Source organism: Gorilla gorilla, chromosome 2 (genome assembly GCF_029281585.2).
Source record: "Gorilla gorilla gorilla isolate KB3781 chromosome 2, NHGRI_mGorGor1-v2.1_pri, whole genome shotgun sequence".
NCBI lineage: Eukaryota > Metazoa > Chordata > Mammalia > Primates > Hominidae > Gorilla > Gorilla gorilla.
Genome location: NC_086017.1, coordinates 18,339,545 through 18,363,926, shown reverse-complemented (window position 1 = coordinate 18,363,926; position 24,382 = coordinate 18,339,545). Strand labels below are relative to the sequence as shown.

The window sequence follows — 24,382 nt, the reverse complement described above, 5'->3', positions numbered from 1 at the left end:
TAAATAAGGGCACCCAGTCTTCTTTCTGCCTGGAACAAATAACAAGCAGGGTTGTACTTAATGTATTTAAATGCTATTTTCTGTGCGTGTGTACCATTTAACATGAGTCCTTGGTCAGTGGGTTCTGTTTCTCCTGTGACTGGGCCAGCCCATGTCATGGTGTGGGACAGGGAACAATCTTGCGTGTGAGAAAGAGACACTTGTTTGCATCTGCTAATGTGTGCTCTATCTGTTCGTTAAGTAGCTGCCTCTCTACTTGCTAATAATAATCATTATTTTATCGCTTATTCTCCTAGGAACACTGTAGTTTTCAATTTTGGATGGCAGTGGAACAAAAAGGAGTCTACATTTACTCATGGGCTAGGTTTTCCATCAGAATTTGAATAAAGCTCATTTTGCTTTGTTCTCTGACTTTCAATTAATGGTAATAATTACATTTACTAGTTTGCCTCTATCACCAAAGAAAAGTTGCTGCTTTTAAACCTCTTCTTTAGTATCATTTGCTGGACGGTAGCCAGTTGATAAAACTCTTACAGTATAATGACAAAAATTATGCCAGCTGGCTGCCTTCACAAAACCTGTGTCCCACTCGGCGCTCTCTTCTCACTGGCCCCACAATTGATGGGCTTGATTTCTACCTTCACTCATGGACTTACACCTCCCCCTGCCCCTGGGAGGAAAAGCCCTCTCTCTTCTTTCCTGTTCTTACAAGCAGCACTGTATGCTTTGGTCTCTCCCTAGTCCTTAACCATTCCTAGTGTATTTGAGCTGACCCTCTAGCGGGACAGTTCAATCCCTGAGGGCAGGCCATATCCCTTCTACTGTAGTAGCAAGAGCAAAGGCTCTGGAATCAGCTTGTCCTGAACTGAAATCCTGGTCGTAGGCATGCCGGCGGTGTGACTGTGGCCATGTCATGCCGTCTCTCTGCACAGGTTCTTCAGCTGTAAAAATGAGGATCGTAAACCCTAGGGTGGCTATAGGATTACTTAACACTACCACAGCGCCTACCAAGCTGGTCCAACCACAGCCCATGGGCCACATATGGCCCAGGACAGCTTTGAATGTGGCCCAACAGAAATTTGTAAAAAATTCATAAACATTCTTAAAACATTATGATATTTTTCTGTGATTTTTTTTAAGCTCACCAGCTATCGTTAGTGATGGTGTATTTTATGTGTGGCCCAAGACAATTCTTCTTCCAGAGAAGCCAAAAGATTGGACACTCCTGATCTACATGCTACTGACTTTCTCTTTTTTTTTTTTTTTTTTGTTTTGTTTTTTTGAGACAGCGTCTTGCTCTGTCACCCAGGCTGGAGTGCAATGGCCTGATCTTAGCTCACTGCAATCTCTGCCTCCCAGCTTCAAGCGATTCTCCTGCCTCAGCAGGAGAATCCTGAGTGGCTGGGATTATAGGCGTGAGCCATTACACCCGGCTAATTTTTGTATTTTTAGTAGGGACGGGGTTTCCCCATGTTGGCAGGTTGGTCTTGAACTTCTGACCTCCACCTACCTCGGCCTCCCAAAATGCTGGGATTACAGGTGTGAGCCACCGCACCTGACCCTCTTTGCTTTTCTATCTGTGGCTTTTCTCTTTTCAAATCTCTGATTACAGTTAGACTCACCAGCTACATATGTCAAAGTAGTATCTCTCAATGGACACAGTGTACAATAACCCTGTGAAAAATTACTAACATGCAGATTCCCGGGCACCAAGCCCCAATCAAGATCTCCATCCAGTAGGTGAGGTGTGGGGTACAGGAATCTGCATTTTTAACAAGAATCCTGGTAAATCTGATGCAAGAAGCTGGCTCCTGGACTTTACTTGCACTACTGTTTCAATAAAATACTGGCAAACAAAAAAATTAGTGAGATAAACAACTGGGATTCTCAAGCACTGGACAGAGATCTGAGGAAAGGCCAGTGGACGATTCCTAGCTGCTTCAGGCTTTTGCAAAATGTAAGAATTCTCAAGAAAGAAATACGAATTTTGCTAACACCTGAGAGACGCCTAAATGAGCTCTTACTCTGCTCCAAGTTATAGTCAGAGATTCACATTCTTGATCAGAATGGTGTAATTTAAGTAGATGATCATTTTAGATTTGCTGGCTTTGCAACATGAATTTTGTTTCTCTCAAAACTGAATATTTTTATTTCATTTACCTCCTAGGCAACATTCCTAATTAAAAAAAAAAGTCAACCTTGTCTAAAATCACTTTTTCTTAGAAAAGTATAATTAAATCATTATGGACATAAGGTATTTCATGGTTTATTAATTAAAAAATATGCAAAGTCAACTTCTAATAGTAGAATCGACAAGGTCTCAGGTCAATAACATTTCCCCATTAATATGACTGGTAACTGTCTGAATATTAATGTGTTCACAAGTAACTGTCCAATTTGGGCCTCATTTATATATTTGTTTTTATTGAACATAATTCTTACGCATGGGTGAGTCCCAGGGATGGGGAGATTAGGGGAAGATACAGGTCAGGGCCACGGCCTGAGAAACTGTGAGAGGCAAATTGTTCATCCTGGACAACCATTTTCCATTTCTGTGCCTGACCCTGACTCTGAACCTTAGCACCCAGTCTCCTGATTCCCATCACTGAGGTGGCTGCTGCTAGGTTCATCCTCCTAGAACCCATCTGGCCCACAGCTTATCACTTGGGGCTGGACTCATTTGGGAACTGTGGGAGTGAACACGGAAATTCATGCTGAAATGCATATTGTGCAGACGCTGTTGCTGTCTGATTTTAGGGAGCAGTGGTGAGGAAGCTAGGGTTGTTGTGGGGTGGAGGAGTACAAGTCTAGGGCTTGGTACCTGCTGGGATTCATAGTAAATAAATTCTGGGAAACAGCATAGAAAGGGGAAAGGCAGGTGACCTGAGCTCCTGTGGGACTCCAATTGAGGGGTGGCTGCAGATGCCCCATTGGTCACTCTGCCCTAAATCCCAGAGGACACCTATCTGAGACACCTTCTGGCACTGTAAGCTCACAGCATACCCAGCTAATCCCAGGTATGTCTGCACACTTCTGAATGCTTTTCAAGGTGCTTTCTCAGACAGAAGAGAAGACCTGGGTGGTGGAGTGTCTGGAAGTCAGGGTTTTAGGTCCAGTTCTCCTGCTGCTCTCTGTGTCAGACTGAGAAAGTATCTCCTGGGCCTCAGTTTCCTCATCTACAAAGTTCAGGGTAGACTATGTAATCCCTAGGGTTCTGACCATCATGAGAAGTCCCTGGCAATCTCACTCAATGGTCACCATAACCAAGAGAGAGAGAAGAGCAATATCACTAACCCGAGTTTACAGTTCAGGAAAGGGGAAGGAGACGGTGGATTCCTGTCAAAGAGGCCAAGATAGTCCACCAACCATGTGGACGAGCAGAAGCCCCTGTGCATCACACAGCTGCAGAAACATCTGGGAAGGGCTTCGTCCTGACCCCGTCTTAGGAGACTGGGGTATCTGGTAGTTTTCTTCTTGATCAGTATGAAATTACAGGTGGCTTTTAGCACAAATATGTCAGTCAGGTAGGTCTGAAGAACCTCAAACTTTAGGGTGCATAAGAATCACTGGGAGACCTTGTGAAAAGTTTTCTGGGTCTATCCTTAGGTTCTGATTTAGGAGGTCTGGAGAGCCCTAGAAATGAGCACTTTAAGCCAGGAGCGGTGGCATATGCCTGTAATCTCAGCACTTCCAAGGCTGACACAGGAGGATTGCTTGAAGCCAACCTGGGAAACAGAGAGACCTCATCTCTACAAAATACTAAAAAATCAGCCAGGTGTGGTGGCACATGCCTGTAGACCTGGCTACTTCAGTGGCTGAGGTGGGAGGATCACTTGAGCTCAGGAGCTTAAGGTTATAGTGAGCTATGATCACACCACTGCAGTCTAGCCTGGGCAACATGTCTCAAAATCTGTCTATCTATCTATCTGTCTGTCTGTCTGTCTGTCTGTCTGTCTGTCTGTCTGTCTGTCTATCTATCTATCTATCTATCTATCTATCTATCTATCTATCTATCAGCAGTTTAACAGTTTCTCCTGGGTGGCTCTGACACAGGATACCCCAGGGTTGGGGCTTCTCTGGGGGCAGTGAGTGGGGAAAGAGGATGTGACCATCAGAGACAGTGAGAAGTGGCAGCTGGACGGCCAACAGGCGGGGGCAGGCACAGAGCCCTGCAGAGATGCGTTAGGGTGTAGCCTTGGGTGGCAAATTTGCTCACACCGTCCCCTTCCTATGTCTTGCCCAGGGCCTGCCCCTGCTTCCAGAATCTAAAGAAGGATTTCGGAGAAGTGGAAACAAGAGCTTGGCTCACTCTGCTAGAGTGGGGATCAGGCCTGACTAACATCTTACTAACACCAAGTTCCGAAGCAGCCCCATCCAGGCTGATTCGGCTCATGGGAGAGTAATTGCCCTTCCTGGGAAGACTGCTGACTTCTCCAGGTTCAGCAGTTGAAGAGATGATAGGAACAGCCAACTCTTAGGGGAGGCTTGCTATGATCCAGGCACTCTTCCAAGTGCTTCACACACGTTAACCTATTTAATTCTCACAACAACCCTAGGAGGAAGGTACTAATGTTACCTTTTGGAAAACAGAGGCACAGAGAAGTTAAGTAACCTCCCCAAGGTCACACAGCTAGTATGTGATAGAGACAGCTTTGAACCCAGCAGCATGGGTCTCAAGCCCTTCTCTGCTGCCTCTCTAGAAGACGGATGATTTTCCAAGAGGAAAAATATTCCCCAATCTCTGGAGGCATTTCCTTTTGTCATCATTTCAGAGTGAGCAGTCTGTGTAAGCATCAAGTGGTAACAGGATCCCCCATTCCCTGGATGTGTCTGTTTCTCTGGCTTTCCAGGGCCTGCACCCTTTTCTTCTGAGCTTTACAATAAATGGTGTGCTAGGGATCCTGGGGCAGCGGCTTCGCCAGCCAGATGTTAGTTGACCCCTGCGTTCACGGTGTCCTTTCACGGCTCTGCACTGGCATTGGGTGTCTGTGGCTGCAGGGCTAATGTGCTTCCTGGCTGGAGCCTTGGAGAAAGGGAGTTTCCCTTCCCAAGGACCCAGTGATCCTTTTGCAGCTCAAAGCTCCAGCTGGGGCTGGGCATGGTGGTTCATGCCTGTAATCCAAGCACTTTGGGAGGCCGAGGCGGGCAGATGGCTTGAGGTCAGGAGTTTGAGACCAGCCTGGCCAACATGGTAAAACCCCATCTCTACTTAAAAACAACAACAAAAAAATTAGCTGGGCATGGTGGTGTGTGCCTATAGCCCCAGCTACTTGGGAAGCTGAGACATGAGAATCGCTTGAACCCAGGAGGCGGAGGTTGTAGTGAGATCAGATCCTGCCACTGCGACAGAGGAAGACGCAGTCACACAAAAAAAAGCTCCAGGCTCTCTGTCTTTGCATTGTCAATGCCACTGCATCCAGCTGCCACTGGTGTGTACTTTGTGATGCCTGGCCTTGCCTGGCTGGTCTGAGACTTCCACCACTGCTCCCTATTCACAAACGTTGCTAATCAAGCCCTCAGAATCCCTCTTAACACAGCCCTCCAAGCAACCACTATTGACTGGCAAGGACTTGGGAAGGGGATGACAGGGACAGAGGTTTGGGCCGGAGTCAACCACCTGGCACTGCTCTGACTCTGAAACAGAATCTCCCAGGTATCTCTCTGATACCTGACTATGTCATGTTATCTACGTCTCATACCTGACTACCTCATAGGAGCTAAATCTTGTTCCCATAACCTTTAGCAGGAAGCATTTTCTCAGACCAGTTGGAAAGGTTGGTTTAGGTTTTATGTTTTTCCTAAGGACCTTTCTTGATTTTTTCTGAGGTGGAGTTTTGCTCCTGTTGCCCAGGCTGGAGTGCAGTGGCACAATCTCGGCTCACTGCAACCTCCGCCTCCCGGATTCAAGCGATTATCCACCCTCAGCCTCCCAAGTAGCTGGGATTACAGGCACCTGCTACCACACCCGGCTAATTTTTGTATTTTTAGTAGAGAGGGGTTTCACCATGTTGGTCAGGCTGGTCTCAAACTCCTGACCTCAGGTGATCCACCCGCCTCGGCTTCCCAAAGTGCTAGGATTACAGGTGTGAGCCACTGCACCTGGCCCCCTGAGGACCTTTCTGAGTTACTTGGTGCTCTGCAACCTGGTTGGGACATCTTGGGTGGAGAGGCTCCAGGAATCTGCCTGTATCAGGAAAGAAACTAAAAATGCAAAGCAAAGTGGAAGGGAAGGCACTCCTGTACCCTGGATTAGGCAGTGAAACACACATGGGCTCTGGAATCCGGAGACCCTGTTCTGATTCTTCTCTTCCTGATTCTTCTGCTGGCAGCCAAGAACAGTAAATGGGCTTCATCTGACAAGTCAACCCCAGTCCATAGTGGTGACCGAGAGTGCTGTGTGAAGAAGGATCCTGAGGGCCGATAAGAAGTCAATGGGAAACAGTACCCTGACTGATCAGTAATGCCTGCCATGGGTCTGGAAGCAGAGGGTGAGGTATGAGTAAGTGCCACCCCTGCATTGGCTCCTCACAGGCCTCTGTCTGCTCCTCTGTAAAGTGAGCCTGTAACATACACAGCACATAGGGAGCGGTGAGGTGTTCATCAGATACACATACAAATGCTCAGTGGATGCTGGTTTCCTTTGTCTTCTCCCTCTTTCCTTCCCCCAAATCCTGGCAGCTTTCAAAGCCACACTCAAGCTGCTTCCTGTTCATGATAGCCTTCCCTGAAAATGCTAACCCAGGGTATCTGCTCCTTCCTGCCTCCCCTCCCACCTGCCAGTTCGCCTGGCCTGGCCTGGATTGGTAGGGAAGAGCCCAAACTTTGGAGTCAGGGTGGCCTGAGTTCAAGACCTGGCTCTGTCACTTAAATCGGCTGTGGGACATTTGGCTAGCTGCATCGTTGCATCATCTCTCTGAGCCTCAGTTTCCTTCTTTGTAGATGAGGGTAATGATAGTATACTTCTAACAGTGCTGGATAATTAGATGAGATTGTGCATGGATAGCTCCTAGTATGGTGGCTAGTACACAGTAAATACTTAAAAAATATCCACAATTAGGCTTATTGTTATCAGCATTTGAAGGCTTAAGAATTGCTCAGACTTTCATTCTGGTTGCAAAGGATGAGAGATAGCAAAATTTGGTCCCATTCCCAAAATATAATCAGTCTTGATCATTCGGTAATTAAAAAAAAGTTGGTCAATTCCCACCTATGAGTGAGAACATGTGGTGTTTGGTTTTCTGTCCTTGTGATAGTTTGCTCAGAATGATGGTTTCCAGCTTCATCCATGTCCCTACAAAGGATATGAACTCATCCTGGATTTTTATGGCTGCATTGAACAATGAGAACACTTGGACACAGGATGGGGAACATCACACACTGGGGCCTGTGGTGGGGTGGGGGCCTGGGGGAGGGATAGCATTAGGAGAATACCTAATGTAAATGATGAGTTAATGGGTGCAGCACACCAACATGGCACATGTATACATATGTAACAAACCTGCACGTTGTGCACATGTACCCTAGAACTTAAAGTACAATAATAATAATAATAATAATAATAATAATAATAATAAAAATGTTGGGAAGGTGAGTGGGAAGGGGGAGTTGTCCAATCTCAGAAATGGGACTTGCCCTGGACGCCCAGATGCAGAGCAGACAGAGGGGTTCTTTATAGCCATGTGGTTTTATGAGCCAGCATTAATCACTGCCTGACGATGGCTTCCCCTGATTAGTCTGGGGTCAGTGTGTTTGGGGTTTTCACCAGCCGGTCCCTGACGCCCGCAGCCAGCTCTTTCATGAGCTGCTTGCTTTAGTTTCCACTGACATCCTGGAGACCTGCTTGATAGCTTACCCAGACCTGGGGCTGGAGGGAGACATGAGCTCTGAACTACCGGGCATGTCCTGGCTCTGCTGTTGTTCTGTGGCCACACTCTGTGGCCCGGGACAAGCCCCTGTCTAGTACTAAAAACTTTTGAAAGCCAATTAACCATTCTGGGTTTCCTTACATGTAAAACAACTCCGCCTTACAGGGTGATCGAGTTCATGGATGCTGAAGTGTTCTTTTAAAATGTGCTCTTGTTTATCAAAAAGTACAGATTAAGAAAAAAATCTTAGTCTCTCTTCATTTTATCTGGAAGGGATTTTCCCCCCTTAAGGCAACAGCTTAGAACTGTGCCTCTGAAACTCTCTATGGCGAAGGATCAAGGTTTGTTTGTTTTTTACTTATTGCAGAGTGATTTGTGGTCTCTCTCATGTGATTAGAATGTAGCGCATGCCCCATGAGATTTCAGTGTGAGTCTTACCACAGTGGAATTCTGTTCTGATATGAGTTCTCATCCCATCACACAGTTGCATGTCAAATTGCTGTAACATTTTCCCAACATATATTCTCAATTTCTCAACTTTTTTCATTGGGTCCAGGTCACAAAGACTGTGTGGAAGAGCTCCAGTCCACAGCCCACACTTAGAGCATCTCTGGCCTAAAAGGTGACATTGCACTAACACTCGTCACACCTGTCCTGCACCCTGCACCGTCCTGGGTGCAGGGATGTTACGGTTTACAGGACAGGCAGGGTGTCTGCCCTCATATCTAGGCACAGAAAAAAGATAATCTGTTTGCAATAAAAGTTGTTAAAGAAACCAAAAGAAATAAAAAATGTGATACGATGGCAGGTGACATCTATTGTAAATTGAATATCTGGAGAAGGACTATTTGGGAAGAGCAAGGGAAGAACCTTTCAGAAAAGGAGCAGGACGTGCGAAGGCCCCAAGGGGGGCAGGAGCTTGGTGTGTTCTAGCACTGGAAGGAGGAAATCAGAGGGTCTTAAGGTGTTGAGATGTTGGGAGTGAGAGCACAGTGATGGGAGCCATGGAGGAGCCTGAAGAATAGGGCCATGAAGGGCTCCAAAGGCACTCCTTTTCTTCCAGCAAATATTCAATTAAATGCCATGCTTGCATTTTTAAAATTGTTGAACCTTCTACAAACTGTATTAACTTATAGAAATCATCCAGCCTCTTGTTACTCCACATGTAAGTTTCTGGGGACCAGTAGCATCAACATCACCTGGGAGTATGTCAGGCGTGCGGTATCTCAGGATGGCCCTAAACTTGCTGGATGCATTTTGATGAGCTCCCCAGGTGATATCTACACATGTTGAGATTATAGGAGCCCTGATCTGGTGCATTGGATCTTGAAGGTGGCTGCATGGGGAGTCATTTAAATGGTCACATCTGATGATTTGGATTTTGTAGTCTGGAGCTTCTGACTCAATGGTCTGGGATGAGACGTGGGTATGGAGACCTTCTGCAGGTCCCGGGGATTCCAGCGAGCAGCTAGGGTGTAACCTTGTGTGAGTCACTTGCTGTCTCTGGACCTGTGTCCTTTCTGCCCTCCTCAGGGTTTCTCTGATCATTTACTTGAGATTTCTCTGGTTGCTTTTGTTCAAGGTTATATAAAACCAGTTTGGCTCTCCCTTCTAAGACCAATAGGTTTCAGCATTTAGGCAGAAGAGAGAACTGTTTCTCTGCTCTCCTACAGGTTTGCAAAGGGCATATCCCAGGCTACTTCGAGGGAAAATGAATATCTTGCAGATGGAGATAAGCACTCAGAATTTTGAGTGATAAACTATCTCCTGTTCAGAAGCGAGGAGCCCAAATGGAACAATAAATGCCCCTGTACTAGAGCTGCAAGGCCTCTTGGGGTCCATATGAACACCTCTACCCATTTCATGGATAAGGAAAACCGAGGCCCAGATAGTCTTCATTTTTCAACATCACATGATATAAGGGCAGGGCTAAAACCACAGCCACTCCTGTCATTTTTGTGACCTTGATCTCTTGCACCCCATGTTTGAAATTCAGAAACACTTGACATGGCTAGTATTTATGAGGATAGGAAAACAACTGCTTGGTTGGGGAAGCTCTCTTACCAGTTTCTGGGTGACTCCAGGGGGAGCCCACTCGTAGGTGATGGTGTCAAAAGTGGGATCTTTCCCAGTAGCAATAGGGTTGGTCATGATCATCCGGTTCCTCTTGTAAATCCGGATGCCGTCCCCGCCTTTCACCCGAGCAGTGAGGGTGGAATACTTGGAGTCCATCAGCAAGCGGCCAATTTTCCGATCGTCTTCTAGGTCAGAGGTTAGGCAGTGGTCCTCTTGGCTGCATTTGCAAGACTTGCATATTTTCCTGGGGGTGGGTGGATGGGGACCAGTGAGATTAACCTCCAGGAAAAAGAGGCAGATTCTCCTGCTAGCAGCATCTACCCTTTTGAAAGCAAGCTAAAACTTTAAGTTGGAAAGGTTAGCAGCAGACAAATGGTAACCTGAGACAAAAAGGCCTTTGGAATTGGGAACTGCATTTGGGAAATGACAGTGTTTGTATTAATCTATCAGTGAGGAATGTAGGATATAACTTGTGCTGGTAGAAAGAGTGGTATGTTTTCCCTCCTGGTGGTTGCCACAGCAAAGGCTGATTTGTTCATCAGAGATGCTCTAAAGCTGGGCTGATGCTCTAAAGCTGGGCTGGAGTCTGTGTGGCCCATAGCCTAAACTTGGCCCACAGTCTGCTCTTGTAAATAAAGTTTTATTGGAACACAGCCATGACCACTCATTAACATATTGTCTGTGGTTGATTTGGGGCAACAACAGCAGAGTTAGTAGTTACAACAGAGAGTATCTGGCTTACAAAGCCTAAAATATGTACTTTCTGGCCCTTTACAAAAAAAGTTTGCAAACTCCTGCTCTAAAGAATTATTAAAATTGTTTTCCAAGATCATAGCCTCGGAGCTTCAGGAACTTTTAAACTCTTTAGCACAAATACTGCCGTTAGAATGCAGTGAATATTTTCTTCAAGGAATTTGTGAACAGGACCCAGGAGGCAGAGAGCTCAGAAAACCCCTCTGGCTGGGGAGATGGATGTTTATTGGGAAGGCTTTGTCAGAAGAAGGAAACACATCCTGGGGAGGGTTCAGATTTACTAAAAAGCCTCATGCTTCTCTTTGACAATTAAAAACAAAAATCTGTGGCTACTTGGTGTCATGCTGTTAAGGTTTAGAAATCAAGAGAGTTCCACGGCGTGAGAGGAAAATCGCTCCCCTCCGTTTCCGGCCTGTCACCATGGGCAGGCTGTGCGGTGGGTCTCAGATGCTCTTCTGCATGCAACTTGAGAGCTTGGTCAGTAAAGTGAGCAATGTCAAGGCCAACTGCAGGGATGAGGGAGGCCCAGCAAGGGAGGTCACTGCAGCTGAATGATCGGCAAGGCTGAGGGAACCCTCCTTTTCCCTCCTACAGTCAGGAGGTAAATACGTCTGATCGAATATCACAAACGTTGATTGTGGGGCCAGTAGGGGCAAGCCCTGATGGTCTAAATTAGTGGTTCTCAACTAAGGTCAATTCTGTCCCAAAGGACAGAATTAGCAATGTCTGAAGACAACTTCGATTGTCCCAGTGGGGTAGAGGAGTGCTATTGGTGTCTGGTGGGTAGAGGCCAGGGATGCTGTAAACATTCTACATTCCACAGAATAGCTCCAACAACAAAGAATTATGAGGCCCAAAATGTCAACTGTGCTGAGAGGTTGGGAACCCCTTACTGAATATGAAGAGAAGAAGGCCTTGTTGTGACCTTTAAGGAGCTTACAGTTGGGATGGGAGAGGGAGAGAAAATCAGATGGAAATTATATAAAGTAGAATACATTCAGGGCAGAAGAGAGTTGCCTGTAATCTAGGGGTAGTTCTACTGGCCTGGGCCAGTTCTCCAGGAGATTAGTATGTGGTACATAGAAAAAGGCTTGGTGCTTAGTGGTCATGAGTTTGGAAAACAGTGGGCTAAGGGAGGTTAAACACCTCTCTTTACTGCAAAGCTACTCCTTTGACTTTGATACGGTGATGTGCAGCCTGACATTTTGAATGCTACTGGAGAAGCTTGCAGTACAAGTTCACATTCAGTGGGCTGCAATTTGAGAAATGTTAAAATTCACAATCTCAAGGATGTGTTCCAGTAGCAAAAAGGAGAAAATGACCCTCAGGGTGCTGCAGGGAATAAATGAGAAGGTTTTCCTTCTCAAAAAAAATTAAATAAATAAAAATAAAAATGGGTTGTTTTGTTTTGCATTTTATTCACAATCAATAATATTCTCTTGCTTATCCATTTTCAGAGCCAGGCAAGAGGAGCCTGCTTCTTTAAGAAGACAGGCACTAGACAGTATCAGGGGAGTGAGAACAGCAGGGCTGGAAGTGGAAGGAGAAGGAAGAGGCAGAAAGTGAAGGAAATCCTAGCATAGAGGGACATGGAGGAACCTGACTCTTCAGTGTCCCATCTGACCTTCTGACCTCCCCAATACTTTCCATAAATGGAACTAGATGAGGAGGCTGCCCATAGCTTTTTCAGTTAATGTGGAATTTCAGGATGCTAATTAGAGAGGCTGGGAATGCAAAACATTTCAAAACAAAAAAAAGTTAACAAATCTGAGATGTTCCTTGAAATGGTGTCAACCCAATTTCTCCTTTTATTCACACTCTTCATGTGGCCAGGCACATTTCTAGGACTTTATACATGAGGGATACACCCCTCTCACCCCACCCCACTCTTCCCAGGTGCCCAGATTATAGAGGACACAGGCACACCCCAAAATATCCTCAACGGTATTAAAACAGCCACTTCTGTAATCTGTCATTGGTAATCTGGGACTGAATTCTGTCCTGTGATGATTAGTTGAAGGGCTTTCCTATTAAACCATGTTGGTTGGCACTTTGGTCATTTAAATGTCTTACAAACAATGGAGAGTTTAAAACCTGGAGCATAAAAAAGTTTAACAGGATTTCCCTCCTAAGCTTCTGTGATGTTACTGCTTCAATTTGAGTCTAATTTAAGTCCCTATTTGGATTCTTCAAACCAAGGATGACACTTGATATGCAGGACCTGCAAGCTTCAATCTGTATTTCTCAAAGACAAATTCACTTGATGTTCAAATCATTTGTACTATGACAAGAAAATGGAGGGATTAAAACAATGCTAAGAGACCTCTGCTTGTTGCCACGAAAAATAGGGTCCAGAATTGTCCTCTCTTCCTGAACAACTGGAAAAACCAGAAAAAATATACCAAATGATCATTTTCAGATGTTGGACAGCAGGGAGCACAGGATCGAGGTCCTTGAGAGAAGGGAAAACTGATTGAATTGACTCGGTGGGTGCATTTAGATAACATTTTCCCCTGGCTCAAGAAGTATAAAAGGACACGTCCTAGCTGTCTTCAAATTGCTGAGGAGGAATCAACGCTGTCCTGAGATTCAGGACCAGTGGGGTTGAAATGATAAGGAAGTTGACTTTCTTTTCAGGCCAGAAAGAGCTCAAATGGCCAAAATATAGTAAGTGTGGAGAACTCCTCCTAGGAGTGTAAATTATAGAAGGAATTTTTGAAGGGGATAGAAGCCTGAGTTGGATGACCTTGAAGGTCCCTAGCAACCAGAAGACGGTGTGAGCTCCTCTGAGGTTGGGAACTGTCAGGAAATGGAGTCAGGGAACGGTGTTCTGCTCTGAAAGCTCATAGCCCTGTGTACTGCAGAACGGTTAGGAGCATGGGATTGGGATTCATGCAGATCTGAGTTCAAATCCTGCCATCTGGTAGTTGTTGCCCCATTGCCTACCTTCAATGTCCTGATCAATAAAATGGAGATACTAATACCTACTGCTTAGGTTTATTTCAACATTTAAATAAAAAAGATTTCATTCAGTTCATACGTATTTTTATAATTCCCATCTCATAATGGAAGTCAGTATTGCTGCGAAAACACCTTCCAAACTTTGTCCCCCCACTGAGCGCTCAAGACAACGCTACAGCAGTGATGAGAAAAACTCTTTCTTTGCTATGTGCTCCACAGAACTTAACTTTCCTCTCCCAGGGCTGCAGGGACAGACTTACAGTCTGTTCCCTGCACACTCCAGAGGTGCCGTCCACATAGATGCTGACATGAATGCTGCCCAGGGACGCTGCATTGTGGCAGCCTCATTCTTAACCTCAGAATCCTCAGTGGAAAAAAAGAAAGAAACCCTCTGCGAATCCAACTCCAGCTGGATCTTATGGTCCTCCTGTGCAGATATGAATACCAGGTCCTGGTTTTTAAGTACTGTGGACAGAATGACCTCTCTTTCTGTCCCAGGGGCCACTCTAGACCAAAACCCATCCACAGCGAAGTTGGTGCAGTTAGGGGAGATCACCCTATCCACCAAACCCTGAGGCATACCCCAAAGGCACAAGGGACCAGCTAACCTCTGCCTGGCTCTTCCCAGAGCAATTCTTGCTGGGCTGGGTTTGGTGGACTCTACCTTGAAATGGTTTAGGAAGTGCTAAACTCCTTCTTCACATCTTTACTGCCCCCGCCACACTCCCCCAAGGACTTTTTTCGTTTCTGAATTGGACCAAGCAGGAGTGCCTTCCCTCTGTGGCCATCCTTCCCTGACAACGCATACAACCAAAGCAGTCTCAGCGAAGAAAGCAACCAGGGTTCCCCGAGAGGACAGCCAAGTAACAAAGGCAGACAGGGACCCTCCTGACAAAATCTGTTACCTCCATGAATGTGGCTCGAAGCCCGAACACGTCCCCTTGCATCCCAAACATGCCACACCTCTTGCTGACTGCAGCTGGCCCAGGGACATCTGGAAAAGGAACAGAAAAGAGGGTGTTTTCCTTCCAAACATCTTGGACCGGAGATGCTTGACCTCTAAAAGACTTGGCATGCTGGCAAAGGGACTGTGTGGGGTTCAAAGGGCTTGAGATCAATAAGCCATCACAAACTGTTTACCGGGAACTGAGAAGACCAAACGGGAACATGGAATGGGGCCAGAGGGTAGGCAATTGTGGAAGGGTGGGGCTCTTCCCAATAAGAATGCAATGGGGGTTCTTTCCCAGCCTCCAGTGCTGTTTCAAAACAGCAAGACTGGTTGGAAACGCCCTGCTGTGAGTGACCATCTATCTATTCCATCCCCCACCCTCACCCACTCTCACTTGTCACTGGAATGGAATCTTCAGTGAGTGTCTCCTCTCCCTCATTTATTTGTGATTTATTGATAGAGTGTGATTAAACCAAAGCTACAGGCACAAACAAATGTGCATTTTGCCAAATGTTTATAGCTTGAAGCATAACTTAAATATTTTGCTAAAACACTGAAAAATCACATGAGCACTTAAAATCTCCTTTGGAAGGAGAACAATGCATGAGACAGGTTTTATTACTTGCTGCCAGCCAAAGGTACCAAAAGTGCATTTGCTGCTGCTGCTGAGGTGTTTAAACCCAAATGGCATCTTCAAACCAGAAGCGTCACCTGGGGCTTGCCAGAAATACAGACCCTCAGACCCGACTCCAGCCTGTTTGAATCAGAATCTGTACTTTAACAAAATTCCCAGGAGATCTGCATTACATTAACATTGGAGAAGAAGTGGGTTAGTAATATGGATCTGCTGGCTGAGAAACTTACCCAACGCTCCACTGGGGTTGGGGTGGGGACGACTTGGTACAGGGATGTACTTTATTATGATTTCACCTGAAGCAGGGCTCAATCAACTAGTAATGTAAAGGGATAAGCTTCTTATCCAACAAACATACCATTTATTTAGCATCTACTATGTACCAGACACAGGAATACAATATAAGACTCAGGTGTGCCCTAGTGGAATTCACGGTTAGCTAGGGGGATATGGAGAGAAAAACACATTCATCTCCTGCTCCTGTAAGGGGCAAGTCTGAGGTAAAGGAAGCTGCATGTTGTGTAGTAAAAGAGGCACGAATTTTGGAGTCTGAGAGACTTGGATTCCAAATCGAGCTTTTCAGTAACTTATTGGCTGCCTAGCCTTGGACATACTGAGCCTCAGTTTCCTTATCTGCCAAGTGGATACCGAGATAATATAGTAATGTGCAGGACCACATTAGGCACTAGACATGGTAACTGCTCTTATTTTGCCACAGATTTTAGAAGCACAGGGGAAGGTGTTAATAAATTCCTATGGGAAATATGAGTTTATTAGAGCAGACTACTTCTTCTTAGAGGAGGTGACTTTGGATTTGGGCTGTGCAAGATGGACAGGCAGAAAAGGGAAAGGAGATGCCTAGCAGAAGGAATAAAATGTGCAAGGTAAAAAAGGTATGAAAGGCATGATGAGTAGGGTATGCAATCTGAGCATGTCCTTTGGATGCTACTAGTCTACTCTCTTTGCATTTAAGAGGGAAAATACAAGCAGTGAAACTTGTGAAGCTATCCTCATTGCCAGTGGTAGAATTCAGACGTATGGAAAGAGACAGCTGTCCTTCACAATACTTCTCTTCAGCACCAAATCTTCTCACAATAATGCCTCACTCCATGCCTTCTATTTGGTGACTGCTGTGTATACCATGTCCCCACACACTTTGTCATTTTGTTCAATACATATTTACAGCTTCAGGGAGTGAGAGTCATGTTGCACATATGTGGAGTGTGGAGGGAAGCAGGTTTATATTTAGGCCTATTCAATGCTAGATTCATGTGAAAAGTGAAAATTAAGACAACACCCACTGCTAACTCATTCTCCTAAGCTGGGGAGCTTTCTTTCACAGGTAGGACTTTGCTCCCTAAAGCCACTGGCATATAACCTTGCTCATTCCCACCTCTCCTTCTTGACACCTTCAGTTCTCCTAGTTGAAATGCAGTGATCCTTACACACTTAATATTGGAGTCACTCAAAGTTTATTTTGGGAGATATACAACTTGTGAATAAGGCTTCATTGTTGGACCATTTCAGATATACTCAGAAGGCTGGAAACCGGAGAGGTAGGTGGAAGCATTTCAAAGTGGCAAAGCACCCTGCACACTTCAGCTTTATTGTTCTTCTAATGAGAGGCTGATTTAACCCTCATTCTACAAGGGGATTAGTTCTGATGCTTGGCTTGGAGAGTGGAGCTGCAATCTGTCTGCAAACTCGGGGTTTGATTTAGAAATAGTGATGTAGGTAGCACAGCAGAGCAGAGCAGAGCACTCGCCGGTGATGCAGGGGTCTGGCCTTTGGGTGCCAACTCTGGCATTTATTAGCTGTGTAACTGGAGATGAGTCATTTCCTTGCCCAGCCTAAAGCATCTCTTCTGAAAAATAAGGAACTGGCTTGCAATGGGGTTGCCCACATTCTGTTCTGCAGGATCCTCACTTGGTGAGATGTTACAAAGTGGTTCCTGGTTGGGAGTGGGACAGCGAATTACCTGATCAAATACAAAAGGCAGGCACTGGATGTGTAGAGGCTCCTGAGCCTTTAACAGGCCAGCCTACGTTAGAAGCAAGAAGTGAGGTAGAGAGCAAGCAACTGTTTCGGGTTTGGAGACCCAGGCTTTAGTCCCGGGTTTTAGTCCCAGTTTTTCCCCTTTCCTCCACTGTGTTTGGGCAAGTAGGCTTGTTGAGTTCCATGACCTGCGTCATGGGGATAACAAGAATGCAACTTGCCTTGCAGGGTTACCAGGAGGTTAAATGGGATGCTGCCTGAAAAGGGCTTGGCACACACTTATTATGCACTGAGCGTTTTTTGTTGTTGTCATTAATTACATCTTGTGAAGAAAAGTTTGAGAGACCCCGAATTAGATATTCTCAACACATTTTTTTCTAGCTTCAAAATGCTAGGGGACTTCAGAGAAACTATTTTTTCTAAATACACACCCCCTATACTTTCTTATTCTCTACTTTTTTGACTTGTAAAAAGAGTTGCCTCTCTGACTAGGTTTTCCTACAAAATGTAAAAACAAAATAAGCTCACACATGTCCCATACTTAATGATTAACTCATTAAGTGAGGCCATCCCTAGCCCTTTGCCCTCGCGGTGCTCTGCTACCCATCACCTGAAGAGAATCGACGTTAAAATCTCAACAAGCACAAAGAAAGCCCATGCAGTCAGGCAAGTGAAGACACAGGCGATCTGGCCTAGTTGGGCAAGAACGCTAAACTAAATGGAGGTTCAGGAAGTGAGAGTTGGCCCTGGTCTCCATCTGCTAGTGGGACAGTTTCCATGGCAACAGAAGTATGTGGGAGAGAAAAATAAATGGCCTTGCAAGGAAGAAATTGATTCAGGTCATCAGGCCACACTTGCAGCTAGTTTCCTGGCTGACTGTTTAATGCAATAAATAGTCATTTGTCCACTGCATGCCATTCATCCAGAAGCCAGACAGACCCCACTATCTTCAACACAGAGAGAACGATCTTGTTTACTGAGGAGGGGAAAACATCAGTCAGCCACAGTCCCAAGTGAGATACTCTGGTTTATAAACAGTAGGTTTTTCTGATGTGGGCTCTGTCTCTTGAAAGATGGCACAGTGTCTCACAGTAGCTGAGAACAGAAGAGTTTAAAAGAAACCATCACTTAAAAAAAGGTTTCTTGGAATGCAGCATCTAATCTGTCCTTTCTCCCGAGAACAGGAAGAAATGTTTTGACGATTTTCCTTGGCTTGGGTTAGTAGGATGTGGTTCATCTGATATTATCGTGAAACTGAATGGTGGCAGGGACTTAAAAGGACTTAGATTAGACCAGGAGACCCCTGGGGACGCAAGGAGCAGGGGCAACTCTGGGACTCCTCTCTCAAGCATTTGCCTTCAGGTGAATCCCAAGGGAAGTCTTAGAGGGAAAAAAATGTCACCAAGAACAATGTAGGGTTGAGAGGAAGAGGAATGTAAAAGAGAAAATGCAATTGGGAATTTAGGGATGAGCATGGGATTTGGAATTAGAAAATGGGGGTTCTCCTTCCAGCTCAGCTTCTTCCTCATGGAGTAACTCAATTGCCTCCTCTGAAAAATGAATTATCCCTGCCCTTTCTTTGTCTCAATAGGGCTGTTGTAATCATCATGTAACATTAAAAGGCAGTAAATTGAAATAAGTATTTGCCATTGTTAAAAAAATAATTAGATGTGGTGGCTCATTCCTGTAATCCCAGCACTCTGGGAGGCTGAGGCAGGGGGATTGCTTGAGGCCAGGAGCTCAAGACCAGCCTGTGCAACATTGTGAGACCCCAATCCCTACAAGAAAACAACAACAACAAAAAACTAGGTGTGGTAGTATGTGCCTGTAGTTCCAGCTTACTTGAGAGGCTGAGGCTGGAGGATCTCTTGAACTCAGCAGTTTAAGGCTGCAGTGAGCTATGACCACACCACTGCACTCCATCCTGTCCCCCCGGCCCCCTAGAAAAGTATTTAAAACTCAGACATAAGGCAGAAAGGTGAGTGGCACATCCTTTCAATGTCATATGGAGGCAATATGACACTGGCTCTCCTCATCCCCATAGGATTATCTAGAGAAATTTACTTTGCTCAGCTCCAAGTCTTTGTGAAGTAACACGTTAACTTGCAGATCTTGGTCCAATAGAGACACAAACAATTTCTGTCCTTTCAAAAAAGATAACCCCAAATGTTATGGTTTACTGTTCTGGAAGACATTAACTAGTTTTGTAACTAACCCATCAATCTTGTCCTAACATTAAATTACTTATAAATACCTAACTCCTCAAGCGCTTTTTAAACTGGCCTAAATATCATACGGGTTCCCTCATTAATGGGTAGAACACAACCTTTGTTAAGTTTCACTTCATATTTGCACAACAGTTGTGATTCTATTTTTTGAAAGTGGTATCTTAGTACTATCACACGCCCTAATGATTACTCACAGGTTTCCTTTCTGAGGTGGTGTGTTCCAAATTGACACAAAATTCTATTCAATGCAGACTTGTCTTTTAAGGTTAAGTTCTATAAGCATACATGTTATTAAAGATTATTGGTCAACATGACTTGTTATTTAAAACAAACCCTTCCCTAGGGGTTCTGGGAGAGAAGCTGGAGTGAGATGGGTTGAGTGGAATAAAATTATCAGAAGGTCTGGGAAAGGACTGGAATTGTATTTAAAAATATGACCCTGAAACTACCCTACTGCCATGAATTTTACTCAGTGATTTTACTTAGTAATTCTCTTATTTAATAATATGACTTCCCACTGAAGTATAATTATTATCATCATTATTCCCAGTCAAAAGATGATGAATGACCTTGAGTCTGAGAATGGAGAAGCAACTTGCCCATCCAGATGGTCTCCATTGGAGCTCCTTTGAAGGCGGTGGTGGTGGGGTATCCTAAGTCTACCTTTTCCTATACTGGCCTTTAATCAAAAGTGTTTTATCTTTCCCAGTGATCATGATCATAGTTAACATTTATTGAGTACTTCCTATGTGCCAGGCACATGCCAAACATTTTCATGATATTTCATTTAAACTTCTTGACAACCTTATGAGATAATTTCATTAGCCTCATTTTCAGATAAGGAAACTGAGGCTCAGAGAGGTTAAGCTCTTCTTCAAGATTCAACAGCTAGTAACCTGTCCAAATTTGTCTCTATTTCCATATTATTTACTGTTTCCACCCAGATTCTCTTTCCAACCACCTGAGCCTCTTGCGGAACTAAATCCACGCAAACTCTGGGATTTTGCTCATGCTCATCTAAACCTCAGAGAACTTAAAACCTGCCGACTCTTTAGGGACCATCTTTAGTCCCATCTTTTCCATAATCAAAAGTAACAATAGTAGCTGTAACAAGTACTAGAATTTGTGGTTTTCCAGGCACTGTGCGAAGGCACTGTTGTACAAATCTTACAACAACTCTACAAGGGAGGTATGTTGCAGTGGTCCTCAAGGTGTGGTCTCTAAGCAGCAGCACAGCAGCAGCGAACTTGTGAGCACTGCAAATTCTCAAGCCTCACCCCAGACCTATGAAATCAAACATTCTGCAGATGGGGCCCAGACATCGCTGTTCAAGACCTCCAGGTGATTTTGATAAATAATTAAAGTTTGAGACCACTGATATATTGTTAGTGCCTCTAGGTTGCATATGAGTTAACTGAAGGGTAACTGTCCTGGTTTGCACTAGACTGTTTGGTGCCTAGGATGTAGAACTTTTTAGTATGAAAACCAGAAAAGCCAGAAAAATCCGTATCTCTAGTTAAGTGGGGTTCAAAGGGGTCAAATTAAAGTGCTAGAGCTTAGATTTGGACACAGGTATCTGAATTCCAGATCCACATTTTAATTTAACCAATGCACTACAGTTCCATGCCAAAAAGCCTCTTCCAGATATTTTGGGGCCCTCACACGTTTTTCTCAACTCACACAAATGTAAAATTACAAATGGAATCAGTGCTAGGAAGGAGAAACAGTGTGTCATGAGATTGTCCTTTAGCAGGGGATTTTGCCTGTTCTGGGTGTGTGAGGAGGGCAGTGCTCCTTAAATTAAGTAAACACTCTGATTAGCACAAAATCACCTGGGATCTAGCTCAAATGCACACTCTGGTTCAGCAAGTCTGGGCAAGCCTGACATATAGTTCTACCTACCTCCCAGGAGAAACCATTTCTGCTGTCCCAGGGACCACACTTTGAGTATCGAGGGGCTACAACAGTGGTTCCCTAACTTGTCTGCAACATTAAACTCTCCTGGGGATCTTTTAATGCTTCCAAAACTTGGGCTGCATTCCAGGCCAATTTTGCCACAATCTCTGGGGGTTGATTACAGGCATCAGTATTTCTGAAAGTTCCCAGGGGATGCCAATGTTCAGACAAGTTTGGGAATCATTTGGTCTCACCATTGTAACTTCAACTGTTCCAACTTGGACTTTTAGGCTCTCAGCTCATTGTCTTAATAATTTCCCTTCCTGGACCTTTGTGCACTGTTGTGAGGAATGTAAATTGGTACAGCCATTATGGAAAACAGTATGAGGTTCCTCAAAAAATTAAAAGTAGAACTTCCATACAATCCAGAAATCCCACATCTGGATATACATCCAAAGGAAATGAAATCAGTATCTCAAAGAGATATCTGCCTTCCCAAGTTCACTGCAGCTCTATTCACAATAGCCAAGATATGGAAACAACCTAAGTGTCTGTCAACAAATAAATGGAAAAAGAAAATGTGGCACATACACCCACGTACACACACACAAACACACACACACACAATGGAATAATATTCAGCCTCAAAAAGGAACAAGAATAATGCCATTCATGACAACATGGATGAACTCAAGGACATTATGCTACGTGAAATAAGTCAGGCACAGAAAGACAAATAATGATCTCATTTATATGTGGAATCTAAAATAGTCAAACTCATAGAAACACAGAAGAGAATTGTGGTTGCCAGAGGCTGAGGATTAAGAGAAGTGGAGGATGTTGGTCAAAGGGTACAAAGTTTCAGTTAGGCAGGATGAGTAAGTTCTGGAGATCTAATGTAAAGCATCATGACTATAGTTAACAATACCGTATTCTATACTTGAAATTTGCTAACAGGGTAGATCTTAAGTATTCTCACCATGTAAAAAAATTAGTTTGATTAGTACACAATGTATATGAATATCAAAACATCAATTTGGGCTAGGCTCGGTGGCCCACGTCTATAATCTCAGCACTTTGGCAGGCCAAGGAGGGTGGATTGCTTGAGCCCAGGAGTTTGAGACCAGTCTGGGCAACATAGTGACACCTCATCTCTACAGAAAACTAAAAAATTAGCTGGGTATGGTGGTTCACTTCTGTGGTCCCAGCTACTCAGGAGGCTGAGGCGGGAGGATTGCTTGAGCCCAGGAGGTTGAGGTTGTAGTGACCTGTGATTGTGCCACTGCATCCAACCTGGATGACAGAGTGAAGCCCTGTCTCAACAACAACAACAACAGCAACACCACAAATCCATCAAGTTATACCTCTTAAAGACATACAATTTTTATTTGTCAGTTATACCTCAATAAGGCTGAAAAAAATTCCCTTTTCATACGCAGCTTGTGGACCACCATTCCGTACAAGGAGAGTTTTTCATAGCAAGTCTGGCTTTTACTGTTGTCATTTCAGCATCAGCCCTGGCACAAGCCTGCCCCACAGGTTTTGGTGCCAAATGCAGTCATTCTCTTAACCAGACCGAAGGGAAACCACAACCCTTCCTCTTCCTCTAAATTTCACTGACTGGCTGACTCCTCTCTGGGGCACTCATGGATACTGAGACCCTCTGCCCTGCCTGAGGCGAGGGGTGGTCCCCAAACCCTCCCCAACTTCAGGTGGAAGCTTCGACTGAGGATTCCCACCAGATGAGGGGGCCCAACCTGGGAATGTGCAACACCCAAATGGTTGCAAGCTGCATGGGAAGTCTTTTTTTTTTTCCTTAAGAAGTATGATTTTTCTGGGGAGTGCCCTGGCCAGGAAGGCTTTTTTCACTTTCCCACTTAAGAATCCTGGGGCCTATACCTACTATGTACCCACAAAAATTAAAAGTTAAAAAAAAGGAAGACTGGGGTCTTGACAAGGGTCTGGACTTCTTCCACTGTTTGAAGCTCCCAAGAATTGAAGCAAGGAATTGCCAAAACAGGGTTACACAATCTTAACAGAGTAATGGAATCAACATACTTACCAATACGGTAACTGCCTGTCCATAACTTAAAGTCTACATTTGTTGCCCTTCCTGAAAGTAAATCCTCTGCCTGACCTCTCCTCCTGTGACAGGTCCTGTGTGTCACCAGAGGAGGAGGCCAGGGGGTTGGAAAGCCAGGGATGCTGAGGGAAGGTGAACAATGACTCTTTCCAGTCTATTTGCTCTTAAACATCAGGGTGACTTTTGGCATCCTATTCCACAATCTATATTTTTCCTGTTGTAATGTAAAACAAATGTTCCCCATCTTGCTCCCTCCAATCTTAAAGCAGAACCGCTGCTCCATGTTTATCTTTGGCTTCTTGCTCACTCACTTCCCCAAGCTTTGGGAAGCCCCCACGCTAGGGCTTCAGGCTGTGGCCAAGAGAATCCTGTCTTCCCAAGTATGATATGAAAGAGTGAGACTTGCAGCCCACTTTTATGGCAGAAATCAACCAAAAAAATGACTTGGATAAAGTGCATCCTAAAACACAGTGAGTCTCACACAGACAGCAACAAAGACCTCGTTTACATTGGGGTCATATGACAGATGCTCTTCAGGGAGCTGTGTGTGCTTCTGCATGTGTATGTGTGAGAGTGTGTATGTGTGTTCAAATCTACCATTTCTACTCCAGGGTTGCTCCTTGGGCATTCCTATTCCTCTGTCTGGACAAGCACAAATGTGAAGAAATCCCTTTAATTTAGAGAATCTTTTCCTAAATTGTGTAATGAAGATAAAAATGCACAGACTAAACAAATTGAGATGAGCCCTACTGATCTAGTACTTAGAATTCTATGGATGGAAACTTTTGTTTAGTTTAGTTTTGCTTTTAAAGATCAATACTATTTAAAGCAACAGAATGAGAACACAATTGGTGGATAATGTGCTGATGGCAGAAGTGCCTGAATCGGCAGCCCTTCAGGGTAAAGATTCCATGATTTTTCCTATTACATGGTTTGTGTGTG

General features: G+C 44.6%; 1 protein-coding gene across 3 annotated transcripts in view; it reads right to left on the bottom strand.

Moving 5' to 3' along the window:
* The window catches only part of LMCD1 (LIM and cysteine rich domains 1), a 67,710-nt gene that overhangs the window by 20,954 nt on the left and 22,374 nt on the right, over positions 1-24,382 (bottom strand). The window contains exons 2-3 of one of the 3 annotated variants that reach the window (XM_004033532.5): positions 14,561-14,649; positions 9,930-10,185 (exon numbers count right to left, since the gene is read on the bottom strand). In XM_004033532.5, coding sequence (XP_004033580.3) covers positions 9,930-10,185; positions 14,561-14,649 — 345 coding nt within the window. The remainder of the gene's footprint in view (positions 1-9,929; positions 10,186-14,560; positions 14,650-24,382) is intronic. The other 2 variants (XM_031009521.3, XM_019024592.3) reach the window with 2 other exon arrangements.